Below are 20990 nucleotides of genomic sequence, written 5' to 3'. Positions count from 1 at the left end.
GCTGATGTAATTGTAACTATCATAAGAGCGTTCGTAATTCACAAAATTTTCAAGAGAACAAAAGGTTTTTGAAAAATTCTATTAGGAGCAATTTATAATCTTTATATCTCATCGTTCTTTACATCTGTATTTTCTAACGATACCCAACCATCGGCTCCACAGAGCACAAATCGTTTTTTTTACCGCTTAGTAATTATCATGCTTGCAGCACCATAGAAAAAAACTACATGGGTGTTGAGCATCAACCAAGAGAAACTAAAATTGATGAGCATTGTCATACTGAAAACAGTAAAGCAACATACCCAAGCATCGAGTTTCATAAACCACAATCACAAAATTGAGCTACCATTCGAAGTGTGGTGGCACCTACTTAAAATAGCAAAAGACGTAAAAATAATCTCTGCAAAAAAAAGTTAAAAATTGTTCGTCCCAAAGAATTATGAAAGTCATATGTATTGGGCCTTTCCAATTAATTTAAATCTTGTTTACATTTACCTCAAGGATGATATGTCATTCAGCCCAAATTCAGTAAACAGACTAAAGCTTTATTCGTTCAATTTTGACAATACACTGGACAAATCTCATCATCAAGTTTTTCTACTTTAGGAACTAATGTGAGTATTGGAGTTGCATCTTTGAGTTGACATTATTGATCTCGACGTACCGCATTCAAATTTTCAACACTTTTTTTTGTTATGAGCCCTCATTGATTACACAATTACTTTTGTAAACATTGGAATCGAATACAAAATTGTTTCAAAGCGCCTGAAGAAAAATCTTACTAGATAATGAATTCTCTTGTAAGTTCAACTTTGAGACCAATTTGCGGAATCTTTAGTTCTTTTTATTTCTTATATTCCATTTTCAACAGTTTAATAGCATTTTCGTTCATCTAGTTATTAACTAAATTTTACCACACTCGGTCCTCGCTAACGGGAATCCGATTGATAGGTCATCTATCAATAACAAGTGTAGTCGATAATCCTGCTTTTAGCAATAGTTGACATTTTATATATAATCTATTTTTACTAATAAGCACACGTCAATACATAGCTTTGAAATGAAAAGCAATAAACTTCCTAACAACTAAAACGGCTACATTAATGTTTTTTTTGTTTCAAGATCGACTTGTTACAATCTATCAAATGAAGAAGAATTTGATAAAAAATTATAGCTTTTTCCCTCAAATTGTAATAAAATTCCAATTTTGGGACACTTGGAAAAACGATAGTGTCATTTTAACCCCTCATTCGTTGTATTGGAACTATTTTGTGTATTCAGCACAATTGTATTCTAATAGTTTGCCTAAAGATCTAGACTAACACACATGATCCACTTAACTAATAGAAACTTACAAGTCAGAATCGGTCATAATAATTTTGAGAGCTTTTACCCGTATATAATGTTTCTGCTATAAGTATAATGACCTTCGTGAAAGAGCCTATGACAAATGCTTACAGACTATTAACTGCCTTCATTGCTCATCCTCAGTTCGCTGAATTCATCATCATTTCTAGCTCACAAACGGAACTCAATCTTTGGAGTTCAACATCCAATCTACATTGCTTAAGTACCATTCCAAACTATGATTTTACAATTAAAAATAAATCGGTCAAGTTCTACAAAATTCAACGACCTTTCGATGCAAAACCAACTCCTGTACCTACCATGCTAGTAACACTCAAAAAGATCCAAAGTGAAAAAATTTACATAATAAGCATTCACCCTCTCTCAGTCAATAGGAAGTTCTTCCTTTTATTCTAGAAAATCCTAACTGTGTACCTCACAATATCTATTTTGACCTGCCAAAAACCGATTTCTGTCAAAACAATTCAATCACTAATTGTTGGACAAAATTAACAATTAAACGCAGCAATGATATTCTTGTACCAAAATTGTCTTGTGAAAATTCAATTTTTTGAAAAAACATCTATCACGATAAAATGTAACAAAGTAATCCCACAATTAATACTCCAAGTTGAATATTTAAACACTTGGACTGATGGCACAATAACCTTAACACCATCTTCCCCATATTGGACACTTTTTAAAAAATATATCCCAAGCTTTGATGGGTTCGAAACGCCGTTTAATTTAGATCTTCTATAATGCTGTTCTTTTTTGGTGACCAACCGTCTAGTGAAAATAGAGTTCCTCGAGAAGTCTTTCACTGAAACACCCGCCGAAGAGAACAACCCTGTATCATAATCCATTATGCAGACTACGAAATTGGATGCGAGGGTTCTACTCGAGTCACCATTGGAATGATGCACTGGGAGTTCTTTCTATCCCTCATTAAAATCAAAGGGCATTTCCTAGTCAACTTGGGTGCTCTTCAGATAAGTAATTGATTATACATATAAGTTTCTCTCCTCAAATATTTTTTTCCTCTCATTATGTTTGTCCTTTCTTTTTCCCTTTCCTGCTAATTCGTTTGTATTCAAATCAGTTTGTTCTTTTTCTATCGTTTCCTACCAGTTATCAAAAATGAAATGATGTTGTTCGTTCGTGAGGAAAAAGTTAAAAATATTAAAATAGAAAGATGGTTAAGTCTTTGTTACATACACTATAAAGCATGTATCAGAATAAACTGTATGTTCCTAAGCTTAAGAACCATTGATCATTATTACACTTACCCAAACGGTCAACACCGGAGTTTTTTTGCCATTGCAGGTTGAAATGTGACTATTCCCAACGAGCTTGAACACCATGGACTAGAAGTCCATACCCTAATATCTCTGATCTGTCAATACAATGGGAAACTTTTTGGAATTAATTTCTCTACAAAAACAAAATGACTCAACCACTAAAATCAAATAGCCTATTTGTTATTGCCCTTGACGTCAGTTCAAATTATTGCATCAGAACCTAGAAGGTCAGACTCCCCATTTTGCTTGTACTCCTTGTAGAGATGAGTTATTTAAATATTGAACCAAACCAAATTGCCCCATTTGTATACTTCTCATTTATACTATTCGTAGTTGCCATTATTTCCAGTGTGACTTTTGTCAAGAAATCAAAAGGTTAGCCACTTGCCACAGACAACTCTTAGATTTACACCCTGGAGTTTCAGTTTGTTGCCAGTGTATGACATTCACCACCACAAAATGCCCATTGTGTAAATGAACCATTGGTCCAAAAACTCCCTGGTAAAAAATTCGATTCACAAATGTGTTTACAAACTCTTCACAATGTTTACACCAATATTATTCGATTTTTCACTTTAACTGTTTTCCTCGTTGTCATAAGTATCGCTTTCCACTTTTTGATGTTAAAAACTATACTGCTAATAGCAATCAAATCCCAAACAATCAAATCCCAAAAAATTCAACAACCATTACCTCAATCAGTTTAAACACAATCCCCTCCAACAAAATTGTCTCAAATATGAAGACAAATGACAACGAAATTAATACTGAAGAATCCAAACTGGTCACATTATTTTGTCAATGCTGCAAACGCGAAACGATTGTTTTTAAGACATGAGCCTCCCGAATGAGTTGCCCCACGTGATGTGTCTGCTCTGTTATCAAAATGTTATAAGAAATATGGGCTATAACTTTTGCCCTATATGCACTAAATTTAGTGACATCTTCTCAATCTTTAACTGGTTTCAATGTGATGTTCGCCAACAAACAAGTCTTCAATATTCCGTTGCAAAAACGTTTCACCACAATAATCATTAACCCGTTAACTTCTGTAAATTCTGCGTAAAATATTATATTTTTTGCCCCCTTTGCGAAGAAAACATTCGCATAAGCTAAAATGAGTCCGAAAACTTACCAAATTTTAATTCCCTTCCAGTTTGATTTTCTGTTAACCCACTCGATCTCCCTGACTCACTTCAGTTTTTACCAAGAACAGGTCAACTTCTTCATGCTTGTCCTACGTTGCTCATGGGTATGACAAAATGCATCCAATCATTTTGCTCAGTCTTTTTTTTTCGTTCTGCTAAGCAAATTGGCAGTATTTTATTAACCATTATCTCTCTTCTGCAGTTGGCCAATTTATTTCAAGATACGGAAGATGACAAAACTAGACCTATTTAACTAAATTTTTACACTTATCTTATTTACTTTTTTTGTCAAATTGTTTCTCATTAATCTTGTCCCACTGCAGTTCCTCGAAGTTTTTCCTGTTATTGTCTCATTTCAGGAAAAACAGTTATTCAATGGGTCTCTCACAACCCTTTCTCGACCACTTTGCTGGATCTACCACCATAAGGACATTATTTGCCAATATGTTTACGCAAAACCGTCTTTGTGGAAAAACTACATGAACAATTTCAAAAGAAAAATCCTCATTATGAATGTGTTCGTTGCAGAAAGGCCCTTTATAAAAGAAATCCAAACGTCCCAAGTGTCCCATCTGTCGGCGATCTTGTCTCCCAGTCCTGATAACATCCTACTTCAGATGCAAAAAAATGAAAACAGAATTAGGAATGACAAATTATCCACATTTTTCACAATATGACGCACATCGATTCTGTCGAGTATGCATAAACAAGCGGAAAAAATGCCCAATTAGACGACGTTGTTCAGTAAACCAGAACAACTCGAGTCGAAATGACATTTTCTTCTTTCACCTTCTCATCCGTAAAGGGATACCTCACCTTTCTCCAGCCTGTCTTCGCTTGCCCCTGAAGTAAGGATGTGTTGACAAATTTTCCTCCATTCACTCACCTCTTTCATGGCTATTTCCCAAACAACTTTTATCTTATGTGCCATTTTTCAACTACTTTTTTCCCTCCTTGAAAAGGAAATAAAATTTATCTTATGGGCTTTCATCTTCGGTGGAACCCTAACACGATAATCCAAATTTCCGACAAAAGATCCCAAAAATTTTCTTTCTTTCAGCACAGAGAAGTTATCTCTCCAGCTGCACGGTTCGTTGCGGCAGTGTTAGTGTGACAAACTCCACAAGACTCGCGTCTCCGGGCAGCGGAGAAAGATGAACTTGTGCAGGGCTGCCCGCCTGGCATAAATATTAAAAAAAATTATTACCCCCTCTCCTTAAAAAATAAATAAAAATTGCATTTAGCAAAAGAAAAACACTCCCCTACCAACAAATCACCATGACTAGCAAACAATCAGTTCGCAGTGTAGATATCTCAAATCACAATCAGTCATCTCAACAACAACCAGCACAATCAGTCGCAGCCCATCCTTTCAATCCTATCGCCGCACGCTTGACACATTCATCGCATTTGAGCCCGTATTTTTTTCATCTCAGTTTCTTTATTGCCGTTTGCGATTTGACTTTATATACATCAACCTATATACATCAACCATCCTCATCGCTTTTTGTGGTTTATCTCATATATTTGGGCAGCCTCTACTGTCAAACATCGGCGACCTGCTAACCGACGCTGACAAAAAATGACCAAGTATCGCCTAAATATACAGAAAATTGGATAAGTGCAATTGAACTCAGAAAACCAACTTTGTCACCAACTTGAAATATGCACTGAAGACCAATTTTAATAAATTCGTCGTCTCAAACAAAATTAAGGTCCAAAATTTCAACACAGATGACCATATTTTTATGAAAACAAGCGAATTGCCCATTGTACCAGAATTCTCCTTACACAGCGACCTAAATACATGGAGAACCAAAAATCAGGACGAAACTTCAAAAACATACAATATCAGAAATTATCAACTGGAAAACCTACGCAGACGTGCCCTATGATGCCATAACCACATTTTCATCAGCTGAAGACCACCACGGGGAAATAACGAAAAAGTCACTAATTTCGGGAAACACCAAGTTCAGGCAACCGTTATATATCAAAGCAACAGAACTACAGGAACTACAAATGAAGTTTAAAAACTCTAAAATGGAAAACAATGGAAGAAAAAGAAAAAATTGGACGATTACAGGAGACGCCAGTACGTTTTGACCAAACAGATGCAGAAAAACTGACAACAGCAACCTGAGGCAGATCAGTAAAGCATTTGCTCGGAAACATCTCAAGGTCACATCAGCCAATAAAAAGTTAGGCATTGAAAAAAAGAAATTTGTCGAGAAAATCAAAGAATTAACGTTCAAATTAGAAAAGAACAAAAAGAAGAGTGGAAAACAAAAACGATTAATTAAACGATTGACCGCCCAACAGGAATTGCCAAAAACTCCGATACGGAAAAACAAGACATCCACGAAGTCATTACTCTGAAAGATGAAGAACAAACACTCAGTCTTGAATTGATAGTAATTCGTTCAATGAGTATATGAATGAACTCACCAGGAAACTTTTGGTCCAAGAAGAAATTCCGAACTACGATTGATTTTTCCTTAATGCTGCAACATGTCGCCTTTGCGATCAATTTATAATACACCTCTATCGCATCTTGCGATTGCTTTTATACGAGTCAATTTCTATCGCCTTTTGCGATTTCTTTTTCATCTCAACTTCTTTATCGCCCTTTGCGATTAACTTTATATACATCAACCTATATACATCAACCATCCTCATCGCTTTTTGCGGTTTATCTCATATATATGGGCAGCCTTTCCTTCAGCATTGCATGATTCTTCCACACAAGTTCAACTCCAATCCGTAACAACACAAACCCACCAAACAAACTGACTCACACTGCATCCCGCATTAGAGCGAACGTATTTAGGCGTTAATTAACCATTCTTTCACTGCGTGATAAACAAATTAATGCTTGTTAAGGCTACTACTACACAAGTATTTAAAAAACTTTATTCGATTTATTTAAATTAACACAACTTTAGGCCTGGATCTCCTCGCCTATATCCAGGGTAGAAAAAGTGCGTTGTTGAGCGTAGGCGGCCTGTTTCACCGCACTTACTTTTGATTTAAATTAATTCTGCTTTTGACAGTCTCAATGCAGATCTTCTCCTCCAAGTTCAATAAAGATGAAGCAGATTGCTTCAGGGGAAAAGACAACAGATTCTCATAAAAGGCCCCCAATAAAACCATAATTGCTGCGGTTTTTGAAGAGGGGAAAAGCAGAAAACAGGCGCCTACGTGATAAACATTTGGCGCTCTCAGTCTTTAGATTTCTATTAATTTTTGGAGTTTCAAGAATTCTTCCGTGAGATAAAAAAGAGTTAAATCTCTTGCCTTTCTCGGCCAATAGGAAATTTAGGAAGCACCTCACTATGAACTTGATTTTGTGATTCGCTCCCTATTGGCTCAAACTGAGCTGAGAAGATTTTATAAGTTTCCTCAGACGAATGGGAGAGAATTAAATTAGTGAGAGATAAGAAAGCCCAGAATCAGCAGCAAACAACTGTTTTGTTTTTCCTCAGCTAAATCTGAATATTCAAAAACAGAAAAAAATCCAAAATTTTTACAGATAATTTATTAACTTTTCGAGCGCACAAATTAAAGAATCACCAACGCTACAACAACATCAACAGCAAACAGCTCAACTCTATTAATTCCTACTCTGGGAAAGCTTGTATATTTACACAATCTTTTTAATTATTTTACCCTTCCAGCCCTCATTTGAATTTTAGTTGACACTCATTAGCGCGAACAGGTCTTGGGCATATATATTTGCCTTCGACTTGTTTATTCCTTTTATCAGATAGATCAGCCTACATAGAGGGATCCCGAAGTGTGTGATCCGTAATAGTCCGTTCTGTTTGATAGCATCATAAATTGAGGGCAAGAAAATAGCATCATAGTGAAATCTTATATATTATATATATATAAATATATATATATATATATATATATATATATATATATATATGTATATATATATATATATATATATATATATATATACCAAAAATGGGTATGATTACCCCGTGCTGGACACAAAAAAACTGTGAAAAGGACTTGGCTTGTCTTTATCAGTCACCTGAACCTTTGCTTGACCAAATTTTTTTTCAATCTGGATATTTGCTTGAACCAAATTTCAACTGGACTTTTTTCTCGAACAAAACATTTGAGGAGCAAAATTTGCATTGAGCAAAAGTCAAATCAAAAGTCCAGAAGAAATGTTTTTATGCGTTATTGACTAGGTCAAATCTATTATCAAATAATTTGCCCGAGAAAAAGTCTTTTCATGTGTCAGGTATTTTGCCTCAAAAATTGTACGAACATGTATGCTCCCTCATCATTTGTGGTTGCGAAGAACAACTGATCTTTCAGTTATATGCATTAAAAATGAAAGTTTTTTGCTTTGAAAGGGAAAACAACAGAATAACGACACGTTTTCATCATGGCTAATGGGAAAAAGCTAACTAAAGAAAGCAATTAAACTACCAAGTTTCAGTCAACGAAGTAATGTCGTGTTAATATAGTCCAGCTGCGATGGCTGCATTATCTTAGGAATTGCAAATTTTATAAGATCTCCAACTGTGTTTCAATTTGGATTGCTTTGGCGAATTTTTTGGACTGGCTGCGTTGCTGCTTGAGTATGTGCGGCAGCAAACGGAAAAATAATGGTTTTTTTCTAAATTGGCAATAAAGAAGACTTATGAAAAGAGTTTTACTCGACTCATGAAAAGAATTTTGCTGTACTTTAACTATGAATTTTGACTGTGTTATTTTGGTCAATGTTGACCAAACCTGCTACACTATTTGGTTCTTTCCATAAGTCTGGATCTGGACTTGTGCGTGCGAATCCACAATCAAAATAATGAATACGTAACACTTAGCTGCCTTGCTTTAGATTGGATTTTGAAAACGAGCAAATAAGACAAAAAGAAACTCCGAGAAGCGAAGACTCAGAATGAGCAGTTAGGGATGCCTGGACAAATTGAAGAGTTTAAAATATATGTTGAATTCTGCTTAACAGAAGCTATTTTAATGAGCAAACACAGATTTACAAAGCGCATGTGACTCCCTGAACAATGTTACTAACTTTTCACTTTGAAGGTTATATCCCTGGTCATCTGGGTATCTTTTTTGTTTCGAACTACAGGATGATAGAACAAATTTTCCTTCCAGCGGAACCTGTCATGTTCGGTTGGGTCTCGAAACGGCCGACATTCAAAAGTCAATTGGAATTTATTTGGTGAGACTGGAGTCTCATTCTGACTCAGGAGAAGATACGCGCTCCTTTGGTCAAACAGGTGTTTCCGGTCAATGCCAAAAGCACTCGCCAGCTAAAATAGACAAACACGACTATACAAATCGTATTAAGCTCATATCACGCTATAGTTACGCTATTATCTAACCAGGACCTTCCCGGCTCGAGATTTTTGGGTGAATTGTGTAAGAAATGCAGTGAATGCGACGAATTTTTGTAAGAAATGCGGTGATTGCGGTGAATGCGGTGAAAAAAATATTTCAACGCATTTCACCGCATTTCTTAAAAGAACTCACCGCGAATTCACCGCATTTCTTACAAAAATTCACAGCATCAAATTTTGTGGGAAAATAATGTAAGAAATGCAGTGAATGCGGTGAACGCGATGGAAAAAAATAATTCACCGCATTTCACCGCATTGCTTACAAAAATTCACCGCGAAATTCACCGCATTTCTTACAAAAGTTCACCGCATTTGTTTTCCAACGTTTACTCAAATTCACAGGAAGTTTCAAAGCAGTTATTGACAGTTGGCGCGGTGCAATAAGAAGTGCGAGACACGCAGGAGGTAGAAAGTTCGAACCCGTGAATGAAATTTTGTTTTTTGTAAGATTACCGAGAACGCGGTGAAAATAAATAATTCAACGCGATTCACCGCATTCACCACAAAAAGATGAAAGAAATACGCCGTTAAAATTTTTTCACCGCATTTCACTGCTTTTCTTACGAAAATTCACCGCCAAACCTCGACCCGGGAGGTTAACACAAAAGGCAAGAGAAAAACACGATTAATTTTTAGAATACGTATCTTTTTCATCCGAAACTTCAACAAAATCAGAAAAAAATTTTATGCAAAAACTCTCTAATTTGTCAAAAGAACTCAAAAAATACTGACACTATCGTCATATGCTAGATCTTTGACTCTTTGTCCTGCAACTTGCCGACAAATAATCTGGTGTATCAGTTTTCCCGGATTGTTGATCAATGATTTTTTTGCAATCCGTCAAAAAGCTCAAATTCAAATCATATTTGATTCACATTACTTACTTTGATTTATAAAAATGGGAAGGTATATTTAAAATACTTTTACAAAAAGCTCTCTTTTGACGTGGCGAAACAAAATCAGTTTTATGGTGATTGAAGTGCACAAAACACGCATTCAAATCAACCAGCAATAGATTTTTGAGATGTGTTGCACTAGGAGAAATATATGACAATTAATTGAATAATAGCCGCGATGCATTAGCGGCTTTTTTTGTGGACATCGTGGTTTTTTAATTCATCGTCCCCATCGAAGATTCTTGCGACCATTCTTTTTTTCAGTTTCAGTGATTTCTGCTGCTTTGCTGCTAAATTTTTGTGAGCAATGTCATTTGTTCTCAGAAAAAATTATAAAAGAATAATATCTCAGAAAAAATATCGTTCATTACTTTTGAAAAAGCTCCATTAGGGTTTGTCCCTATAGAGCGCATATCTCTCACAAAAATGACAGTCCGAATCTAACCAAAGAGTCTAGTGGTCTATTAAAGGGCTGGTGGTCAATCTGTCTATCTTATTTTTTAGTTGTTTCAATTCATGGAAGGCCACAGGCGTCTACCACGGCTATTTTCCGGCAATCTGCTGGCTCTGTTTTAAAGTACCTTTACATGAGACCTAAAAACAACGAGGCGTTCGCACATATTGTTCCAACCCCGCTTAAGCACAATTTTGGCTCGATTGTCTACTAAATGATGAACAGGTAGAAAAAGTTCAAAAATTCAAATATTGTTCAGAAATAATTGGCGTAGGGATGAAAATGATACTTTAAACTCAAATCACTTAGTAAAGTGAACAATACATTAGTGGGCCGATGACACTTTTCGTTATTAAGATTACAAGGCCTGACAATGAAAAAACCAAATTACGACACCAAACATTTACATCCAGACTTCAATCTCTATAATTTTGAAAAAAAAGTAATAACAAAGTTACAATAACGTTAAATAAAATCTGAACTTCACAATTTTTTTTGTACTTGACTATAGAACAACACGGTACCAATCTTTAATGAGAATCGGTAACAAGTAGACAAATCAGAACAAAAACGGTCAAGTTAACAATATACGTTCGTTTTTTTAAGAAAAACTACTTTTGAATAATTAAAACCATTAGATATTGACTAAAACATTTATATTGGTTCATGTTCATTCATACCTCCGTGCAAAGACATTAAGACTCGTCAATATCAAGTTTTCTTTACACGCCCAAAAAAAATAAACGACAAATACAAAAACAAATTTCAATTGAATTTTGAGAGAAATGGTTGTCGAAGCAGATAAAACCTTTATCTATTTTTAAAAAAACAATTAAGATTTGTCTGAAAAACAATAATGCTATATGTGACCTCTTAATTGTGAGACTAGGTAACAACTAGACCAACAAAGAACAAAATGGCAACGTTAAAAATTATTTTTGTAATTTTTGAAAACAATTAATATCAAAGTCAAAAAAACTTTGGCTATCCATTGAAACCTTTAAATAGGTTTATGTTCAAATATACCTCAACATGAAGACTTTGAGACTTGTCATTAGTCAAACAAACGAAAAATTCAGCCGAAAGACAAAATTCCAAAAAGTTTTGCAAGAAAACGGTGTCGAAGGCGTCAAATCACATTCTATTCCATGATAAACCAGTTCTAATCAATTATACTTTATTTGAACACCAATATTGAGTTATTTGCCCTCTGAATAATGGGAATAGCTAACAAGTAGTAAAAAAGAAGAAGGGAGAGGTTGAAAAACACATTGGAGTTTTTGAAAACACTTAACACAGACAAACGAACATTAGATATCATTTGAAATCACTAAATATTTCCTTTTAATTCTCAAAAGAAAGCCATTGAGATCTTTCATTTTCAAAATAATTCACACGTGTACAAAAAAAACCGATAAATAGACAAAAGTTAAATAGAAAAAAGAAAAATGATAAAATTAAAATTTAGCAAAAACGCCGGTATCGAAGACGTTAAAACAAAACGCAAATCACAAAAAACATTACATGTTTTTCAATTACGATCTTATTCAACGCCAATAAAACTGGAAATGTGATTCATTTTTGATACTAGGTATCAGGTAGCAAAGAAACCAGTGAACTGTTTCCTTTATTCATCCATAGAAAGTCACTAAGAACTGCAGTTTTCAGAATTTATCGAACAAAAAGGACAACAAATAAGGACGAAAACCAAAGGTTTAATTATTTTTCTTGAAACTGGTATCGAAGCCCTTAAAATAGAGAGCAATGCCCTAAATACATTAGACATGTTCAATTGTGACTTTCTTCGGCATCAATATTGTGCAAGGCGACATGTAAATAATGAGAATTATTTACATGTCGTTGGTGACCATTATTTGAGATTTATTTGCAAGTGCGACTTGTCGTTGGTGATCATAAACTACAATTTGACCAATTAAAGATATTGTTGTAAAGCTCAATAACCCATTGTTTCGTTTGAAAGGATGTGTTTTTTAAAGTCATAACAACCATAAGCTTCCACTAAGTAACTAGATAGGTTTCTTTGATTCTACTTAGGGAAAAATTGGGTCTGTTGTTACTAAGTTTTTCTGTATTTAACGTAAAAAATGCAAAACCACTTTAAGAAAGACATTTTTGGGTTTCAAAAAACATCGGTTAGACCAAAACTAGCCTTGTTAATGCCGTTTGTCCATTAGGAACAAATGGTTATTCCGAATAATATGGATACGTATAATTTTAAAAAAAAGTGTATTTATCAAAAAAATGAGGCATTGTGCATAATAATCGAGTTAAATTAGCAAAATACCAACAAATTTTTGTTTCGAGAACACTCTCAAATGATGCAGAAGTCTATCTAGTCTTCTCTGGAATAAACGAAGATTGCATCAGCAGTCTAGATGTGTTAATCAGGCAAGCTTAAATAAAGAGTTGACGCAAACAGTGCATTAACACTCTTCTAAATTTATAAGCAAAACAAAGAACACTATCTTTACAAATTTTAAGCATTTTTTTAAAGAAAATTGGCAAAAAATTAAGAAATTAAACCTCAAAAACTACGTGGAAAAAAAACGAAATTAAAAAAAATCTTCTTAGTTATATATTCTACGCTGGACGGGCTTTCTAATGATACAACTCACAACCCTGTACGATGAATATATCGATCAGCCAAAATTGACTGAATAGAAAAATCCATTTGAGTATATAGTTCTTCCCCCGATTAAAGTGGGTTTCAAAAAAATGTTTTTGAAAAAATAGTTTTTTACTCATAACTCTTTAGATTTAGAGAACAAAACTTTCCCCAGGTCATCTTTCCATTATCGAGTATATTATCTGCTTCTAAATATTACAAAATTTTTTATCTTTAAGGACATATTTTTTTCTATATTGCAGGTTTAAGATGCTATAATTTTTTGATTTAAAAAAGTCAATTGGTTCGTTTGGTTTAATGGCGTTTTTTAACCCTATATGGTTTCTGTCTCAATTTTTTTTTCGAAAAACCCAAAATTTCAAACTTCAATTCCAACGTTTTCAGTGATTTTTTACTCATTAGACAGAACAGTTGAAGATTAACAGTAGATAAAAAACACGCCATTTTTTGATCAGTCTGTTCTTAAAAAACCAAAAAAAACTTATTATCGTATGGATTGCTATTCAATTATCGGTCAGTTCTTGTCCGGTTAAATTTTTTCTACATTAACCTTTAATTGAGTTTTAAACTTCAATTACTTGTTATTTGATGGCCTTGCTTGTTTATGGTGGTAATTTCAATAGCATCTCGCTTCATTGTAATGATACAATTGGCAATTGTTTCTTAATTGTCGTCGAATAAACTGAAATGAACAGATTTTATTGATTAATTGCTGTGCGTGTAACATTTGAATGATATTAGACAAATAAAAACCGAGCATTTTGCCAATATTACCAATATCACACTCAAAATAAGTTGATTGTAAAAAAGACTGGAAGATTTTTTTGATCAACGCTAATAGTCAAAACTTTGGCTCCGTATTTTGCTCGACCAATGAATCTTCTGAATAACTTTGTCTAAAGAAAAAAGAATTGCTTCCGTCTCGCAACTGAATGCTATGCAATTATATTTGTTTACTTGTGACAATTTTACCTTTTGAAAATCATCCTGATTCTTAAAATTTTTTTGCATATATTTGTTTTAATAATCAACCTGGAGTATGGTTCCAGGGCGATTCGAAACTGAGTCAAGTTATCTAATTTCTGGATTTTTACTGGCCTTAATCTTATCAGGTCACTTGTAATAAGAGAAGAAATCAGAGAAACAAAACTGGATGTCTTAAATTCCAATGGCAGTTTCTAACCTAATTCTGGACTTATTCTGTCCATTGGTAATTTTGTTGCCTATTAAAATCTTTGCAGAGAGTGTAACAGACTTGACGAAATTCTAGTCAAGAAACCATAAACACGAGAAAAACCGATTAAAAAAGGTTGCAACAGAAATGATTCTAATTTGCGAGGCCTCTGAAAATTAATTTAATGATTCCATGCGAGATATAGAGTAAAAACGTAAATCAACATCGTTTAAGGGGAGGATGGGCAAGGAGTAGAAGCTTGCAAAAAGGGACAGTAAGCAAGCATTTTAGCACATTTTAAGTCTTTTCGAACCATTAATCAGCTGTTGGCGCTTACTGCTTAGACATTATTACTACAATTATAGCATGAAAATTCTATGTTTCAAATAGTAAAACAACCAAATTTGGTCACGGCTATTAGCACCTTGGTAAAGAACTATTAATTCTCGTTGAGACCATAAATTTCAACCTAAATTTACCTGTTAATTCACAACTTTTAGTTAAACAATCAAAGCAAAAATTTTGAGTGACTTTTTATTCCATTTCTTTGAGCACCCTTCAAATTATTTAGCTGTTCAGAAAACGCTTACCTTGTAAGACCTTGCATGACACTTTGACAGATAGCCAAGTTTCACAAGAAGGCTTACACGCGCTTATCTTGTAAGATCTTACAAGATGTCTTACAGGATAAGCGTCTAGTTGCAAGATCTTACAAGATAAGCGTTTTTTGCAAGATTCTTGCAAGATCTCACAAGATAGGCGCGTAAACTCGATTAGGGAAGTCAACTGACAAAAGATAATCCGGAGAGAATTCCGTCAGTTTTCTATACGCAGTATTAAGTTGACTCCCGCTTGAAATCTATTCAGCTTGCTCATAAAGTTGGTAAATTCAGAAAGCAAATTTTTGGTCGAATTTATGGAGGCAATCAAGTTGAATAGATGTTACGTGGGACTTGACAAACTGCTGCTTACGGAAAACTGCTAAGAAATTTTGTGTATTTTCGTTGTAAGTAGGCTTTTCAGTTTTCGGAATTTAGATATAGTTAGCTTGTGATGATTTTGCGTCGATTGATATAAAATCAAAGAAAATGGCGAACATTTTGTCGACTAAAATTGTCTTCAAGGCAGACAATTTACCATGTAAAACTCCATTTCTGGTAAACAGAAAACGGGAGTGGGACATGTCAACAGCAATAACGACGTTCTGCGAAAAATGAGATTATATATTCCTTAATTTTAGTGCAATATATATGAATGAAGTGTTTCTTTCTTAACAATTAGTAGGCTTTCTTGCTAATGCTAATTTATTAACTTTGAATTTAAGGCCAAATACGAAATTGGAAACTGGAGGTTGCAAATGTAACAGTTGTTTACATTGAAAAAAAATTTCAAGAAAAAATTTTCATCTTAATGAAGCTATTACAACCTTCAAAAATCAATTTTCTCTAAAAGCTTGTTTTTCCTGCTCTAAGAAGACTGCCTTATTGTGACCTGATTGATCTTCTTAGTGGTTTGATTTACAAATAACACATTTTCGGTGTTTTCATTTCGGCGCAGTGGGTTGTTGAAGAGACCTTTAGTCTAAAATATCTTTTTTTGATAAAAAAATGTTGAGAGCGTTGTTTTGGATTCTATGTTTTGAGAAAAAAAAATCTCGTATAGTCTTGCTATCAAATGAAATTCTGAACGCCCGTTGGTTTCGATAGACAGCAGGTAATATAATAATATATATTGTTTCTTTACTTTCAAAAAAATATATATTTTGGCCAAAAGGAAAAAATAAGTTGTAGCTTCAAGTAAAACTGTTTGGATTAAACTAATTAGCAAACAGATAATCAATGGTCAGCTGAAACAAATTTAATAGAATTAATTCGGCTGTTATTAAAGTTTTACGTAATATTGTACGCTCTTTTTTAGTCGAGATTTAAGGAATATCTAAGCTGAGTTTACGCAACAACTATTTTCGAACCATGCTGTGGTAATTGGTTGCTATAATGGATGATATTGCAATCAAGTTGGCAGTTAGATTGGAGTTTCTTCGAGACAAAAAAATCAAAAAATTGTGAATTCTTGATTTGTTATAAAACTTATTAACTGCCAAACTGATATTATAAAAAAGCAAGCTTCCTGACGACCAACGCGAAATACGGTTATTTTGTGGCTATGTGTTCATGGTTTCAAAATCCATTATTTGTTTAGGCTTTAATTTTAAAAATATGTGTAGGAATTTCATGCGGGGACTCGCAGACCCTCTCCGATTGGATTTTCGAATTCTACTTGTTTCGACAATTTTATATAGGAAATTTAATTAACACATAGTGTTTTGGAATCACTTTTTTCCAAACCCAATGCAACTCTTTTAATACGTCGTTTCTGCTTTTATGGACTCCAAATATTTGAGTTTGTCATTAAAATCTGCTGAAAGCAAATGCATTATTCGAATCGGTTCGGTCTGCTAAATTGAAAAAAACTTCAATTATCATGTCATACAGGATTTACAGAAAATATGCTATCTCAGGATGAAGTCCTCGGACCACGACTGTACGACCGAGTTCACAGTCTGGACAAATTTTGGGTCGCGCTGCTCTGGCTGGCCCACACCTAAATTTCATCTTTTCGGTCTGGTTCATATATGAAATTGGCCAGTTCTCTCTGGCCCATACCTGAAGTGAGTCTGTTCGGTCTGTTTCATACCCAGTCGTCGGTCTGTTCTGTCTGGCCCAGACCAGAATTGAGTCTGTTCAATCTGGCCCATAACCCGTCGTCGCCGGAGGTATTTTCTGTCTGGTCCATACCTAAATTGAGTCTGCTTGGACCAGTTTATAACCGTGTCGGTATGTTCTGTCTGGCCCATACCTGAATTGGGAAGATTCGGTCTGTCCCACGCCCGGTCTTTGGTGCAGTTGGTGTGTCCGTCCATACTCATCGTCAGTCTGTCTGTTCTCATACCCAATTGTCAGTCTGTTCGGTCTATGGAATCCCCAAAATTTTGGTGTGATTCCACAAACAATTTCGCTCGGGTAACTTCTTTGGAGAGTTAATATTAGAAAAGTGTGTTCTAATCAGCGTCAAACAAACTATTTGGATCAAAGCCCAGAGGACCAGCTCAATACTGTAGCCTATTCTCAGCAACAAAAAAATATTTGGCCCCTGAAATGACCATTATTTTAAGCAGCAGTCGTTCTTGATCAAAATTTGAGTTTGTCATTAAAATCTGCTGAAAGCAAATGCATTATTCGAATCGGTTCGGTCTGCTAAATTGAAAAAACTTCAATTATCATCTCATACGGGATTTACAGAAAATATGCTATCTCAGGATGAAGTCCTCGGACCACGACTGTACGACCGAGTTCACAGTCTGGACAAATTTTGGGTCGCGCTGCTCCGGCTGGCCCACAACTAAATTTCATCTTTTCGGTCTGGTTCATATATGAATTTGGCCAGTTCTCTCTGGCCCATACCTGAAGTGAGTCTGTTCAGTCTGTTTCATACCCAGTCGTCGGTCTGTTCTGTCTGGCCCAGACCTGAATTGGGTCTGTTCAATCTGGCCCATAGCCCGTCGTCGCCGGAGGTATGTTCTGTATGGTCCATACCTAAATTGAGTCTGCTCGGTTCGGATTATAACCGTGTCGGTGTGTTACCTGAATTGGGAATATTCGGCCTGGCCCACGCCCGGTCTTTGGTGCAGTTGGTGTGTCCGTCCATACTCATCGTCAGTCTGTCTGTTCTCCTACCCAATTGTCAGTCTGTTCGGTCTAGGGAATTCCCAAAATTTTGGTATGACTCCACAAACAATTTCGCTCGGGTAACTTCTTTGGAGAGTTAATTTTACAGAAGTGTGTTCTAATCAGCGTCAAACAGACTATTTGGATCAAAACCCAGAGGACCAGCTCAATACTGTAGCCTATCCTCAGCAACAAAAAAAAATTTGGCCCCTGAAATGACCATTATTGTAAGCAGCATTCGTTCTTGATCAATGTTTGAGTTTGTCATTAAAATCTGCTGAAAGCAAATGCATTATTCGAATTGGTTCGGTCTGCTAAATTGAAAAAACTTCAATTATCATGTCATACAGGATTTACAGAAAATATGCTATCTCAGGATGAAGTCCTTGGACCACGACTGTACGACCGAGTTCACAGTCTGGACAAATTTTGGGTTGCGCTGCTCCGTCTGGCCCACACCTGAATTTCATCTTTTCGGTCTGGTTCATATATGATTTTGGCCAGTTCTCTCTGGCCCATACCTGAAGTGAGTCTGTTCAGTCTGTTTCATACCCCGTCGTCGGTCTGCTCTGTCTGGCCCAGACCTCAATTGGGTCTGTTCAATCTGGCCTATAACCCGTCGTCGCCGGAGGTATTTTCTGTCTGGTCTATACCTAAATTGAGTCTGCTTGGACCGGTTTATAACCGTGTCGGTATGTTCTGTCTGGCCCATACCTGAATTGGGAATATTCGGTCTGGCCCACGCCCGGTCTTTGGTGCAGTTGTTGTGTCCGTCCATACTCAACGTCAGTCTGTCTGTTCTCCTACCCAATTGTCAGTCTGTTCGGTCTAGGGATTTCCCAAAATTTTGGTGTGACTCCACAAACAATTTCGCTCGGGTAACTTCTTTGGAGAGTTAATATTACAGAAGTGTGTTCTAATCAGCGTCAAACAGACTATTTGGATCAAAACCCAGAGGACCAGCTCAAAACTGTAGCCTATCCTCAGCAAAAAAAAATGTTTGGCCCCTGAAATGACCATTATTGTAAGCGGCAGTCGTTCTTGATCAATAAGCAACATACAGATAGACAATTAAATATACACTGAATTTCTTTGATTGGATGTTTTTTTTAAAGACAGTCAACATAGTGGAGACAGTCAAACGTTATTTTTTGTGCCTAAATTTTGAAACGCATAAAATAAAATAAAATTCTCTCAGTCCAATTCTACATGTTTAAGACGGGCTGTCTCAGTGTAACCAAAGTCTGTTCAGTCTGGCCCAGGGTCGGCTTTGGGTCTGTTTGGTCTGCCCCTCGTCTTGGGTCTGTTCGGTCTGGTCAAGGGTTGGTCTTGAGTCTGCTCTCTCTGGCCTATGGTCGGCCTTGGGTTTGTTCGGTCTGGCCCAGGCTCGGTCTTGGGTCGGTTCAGTCTGGCCCAGGGCGATCAAAGTCTGTTCGATCTTGCTTATACTTGAATGTGGGTCTGATTGGTCTGAACCCTCTTGTCGGCTACCCAACTCCGTCTGGCCTATATCTGTTTTTGGTCGAGGACTTCATCTTATGATGTGCGTACCCGGGTCGAAGTTTGGTCAAAAATAATGTAAGATTAGCGGTGATTAGCGGTGAAAAGCGCCCGCATCTTTTAGCCTTGAATGCGGTGAATTTTTGTAAGATTTGCTGTTTTTAGCGGTAAAAAAAATTTTTTCACCGCATTCACCGGATTTCTTACAAAAAAGAAGCTGCCATACACGGGTACGAACCTCTCACCTCCTACATGTCAACAAATTTTTATTCCACTCCGCCATCTGTCACTTACTGCAATGATATTTCCTGTGAATTCAAGATAAGCGTTGAATTTAGCGGTGAATATTTGTAAGATTTGCAATTTGAGCGGTGAAAATTTTTTTCATCGCATCCTGGTAGCGCTGAATTTTTTTTTTCACCGCATTCTGCTGGTAGCGGTAAAAAAATTTTTTCACCGCTTAAGCGATTTTTAGCGGTGAATTTTGTTTTCAACGCATTCATGTTTTCACTGCAATATGTTTTCACCGCATTCATTGCATTGAGCGCAAATTTTCACATTTATTCAAGTTCACCGCAAATCTTAAATCTTTTAGCGATGTTTAGCGGTGACACTTCGACCCGGGTGTTGGTTTTTTCATCGTCGTTTGTTTACTGTAAAATTTATATTATCCTATAACTAGAACGTCAACGCATTTACTTACTATTTTTCGTTGTTTGTTCGCTATTATGGCCTTTCCTGAAAAGGTGAAGCATTCTAGAATACAACTGTTTCTTCCCACAAACAGTGTTTCATCATTCTGTGGAGTGATATCTGAGTAGGTTGAGAGATTTTTCTCCACGCAGGGCAATGTTATTTTGACTGGTCGCAGGAAAGGGGTGGGTTTCTGCTGTGAAATGTGTACGATCGGAGATATGAATCTCATGCTAACAGGGACGAAATCTTTTTCTTTTTTTACACAACGATTCACGAGAAATGTTTCGTTTTCTGCAGAACGGATTTCAATTTCCACAAATAATTTTCGCTTTCCGAGTACCGAACATTGGGGAAAATTGAGAATAATAAGCCGGTCTTTGTACGGTCCCTTAATGTTCAGTTGAAAGACTACTTGTGTTGCTCTCTCATCAATTTCAATTCGTTTTGCTGGAGTCAGTTTGTCACAGCAATTGAAATTGTAGAGGACTGCTTCCTGAATCATAACAATCAAGATGAAGTTATGCTGATTTATGCCAAAAAATGATACACTAGTAAATGGAACGTTGCACAAAACTCTCTTAAAAGGTTGAGACAGAATAACTTAATATAAATTTTGTATCGGATAAGCTTCACGCAGCTTGACAACCCGGGTCGAGGTGTCACCGCTAAAAATCGCTAAAAGATGTAAGATTTGCGGTGAATTTGAGTAAAAGTGTAA

The 20990-nt window shown here is 35.9% G+C and overlaps 1 protein-coding gene across 1 annotated transcript in view; it reads right to left on the bottom strand.

The window, feature by feature from the left end:
• LOC142339978 (uncharacterized) overlaps positions 1 to 20761 on the bottom strand; it is a 90666-nt gene extending 69905 nt beyond the window's left edge. Inside the window, exons 1-2 of the mRNA XM_075390356.1 lie at positions 20280 to 20761; positions 8850 to 9093 (exon numbers count right to left, since the gene is read on the bottom strand). Of these exons, the coding sequence (XP_075246471.1) occupies positions 8850 to 9093; positions 20280 to 20501 (466 nt within the window). The 5' untranslated portion in view covers positions 20502 to 20761. The remainder of the gene's footprint in view (positions 1 to 8849; positions 9094 to 20279) is intronic.
• Positions 20762 to 20990: the final 229 nt, after the last annotated feature.

This window comes from Convolutriloba macropyga, chromosome 5 (assembly GCF_964194025.1).
Source record: "Convolutriloba macropyga chromosome 5, txConMacr16.3, whole genome shotgun sequence".
Lineage (NCBI taxonomy): Eukaryota > Metazoa > Xenacoelomorpha > Acoela > Convolutidae > Convolutriloba > Convolutriloba macropyga.
Note: the sequence above shows the minus strand (reverse complement) of the source record. Positions and strands in the feature narration are given on the sequence as shown.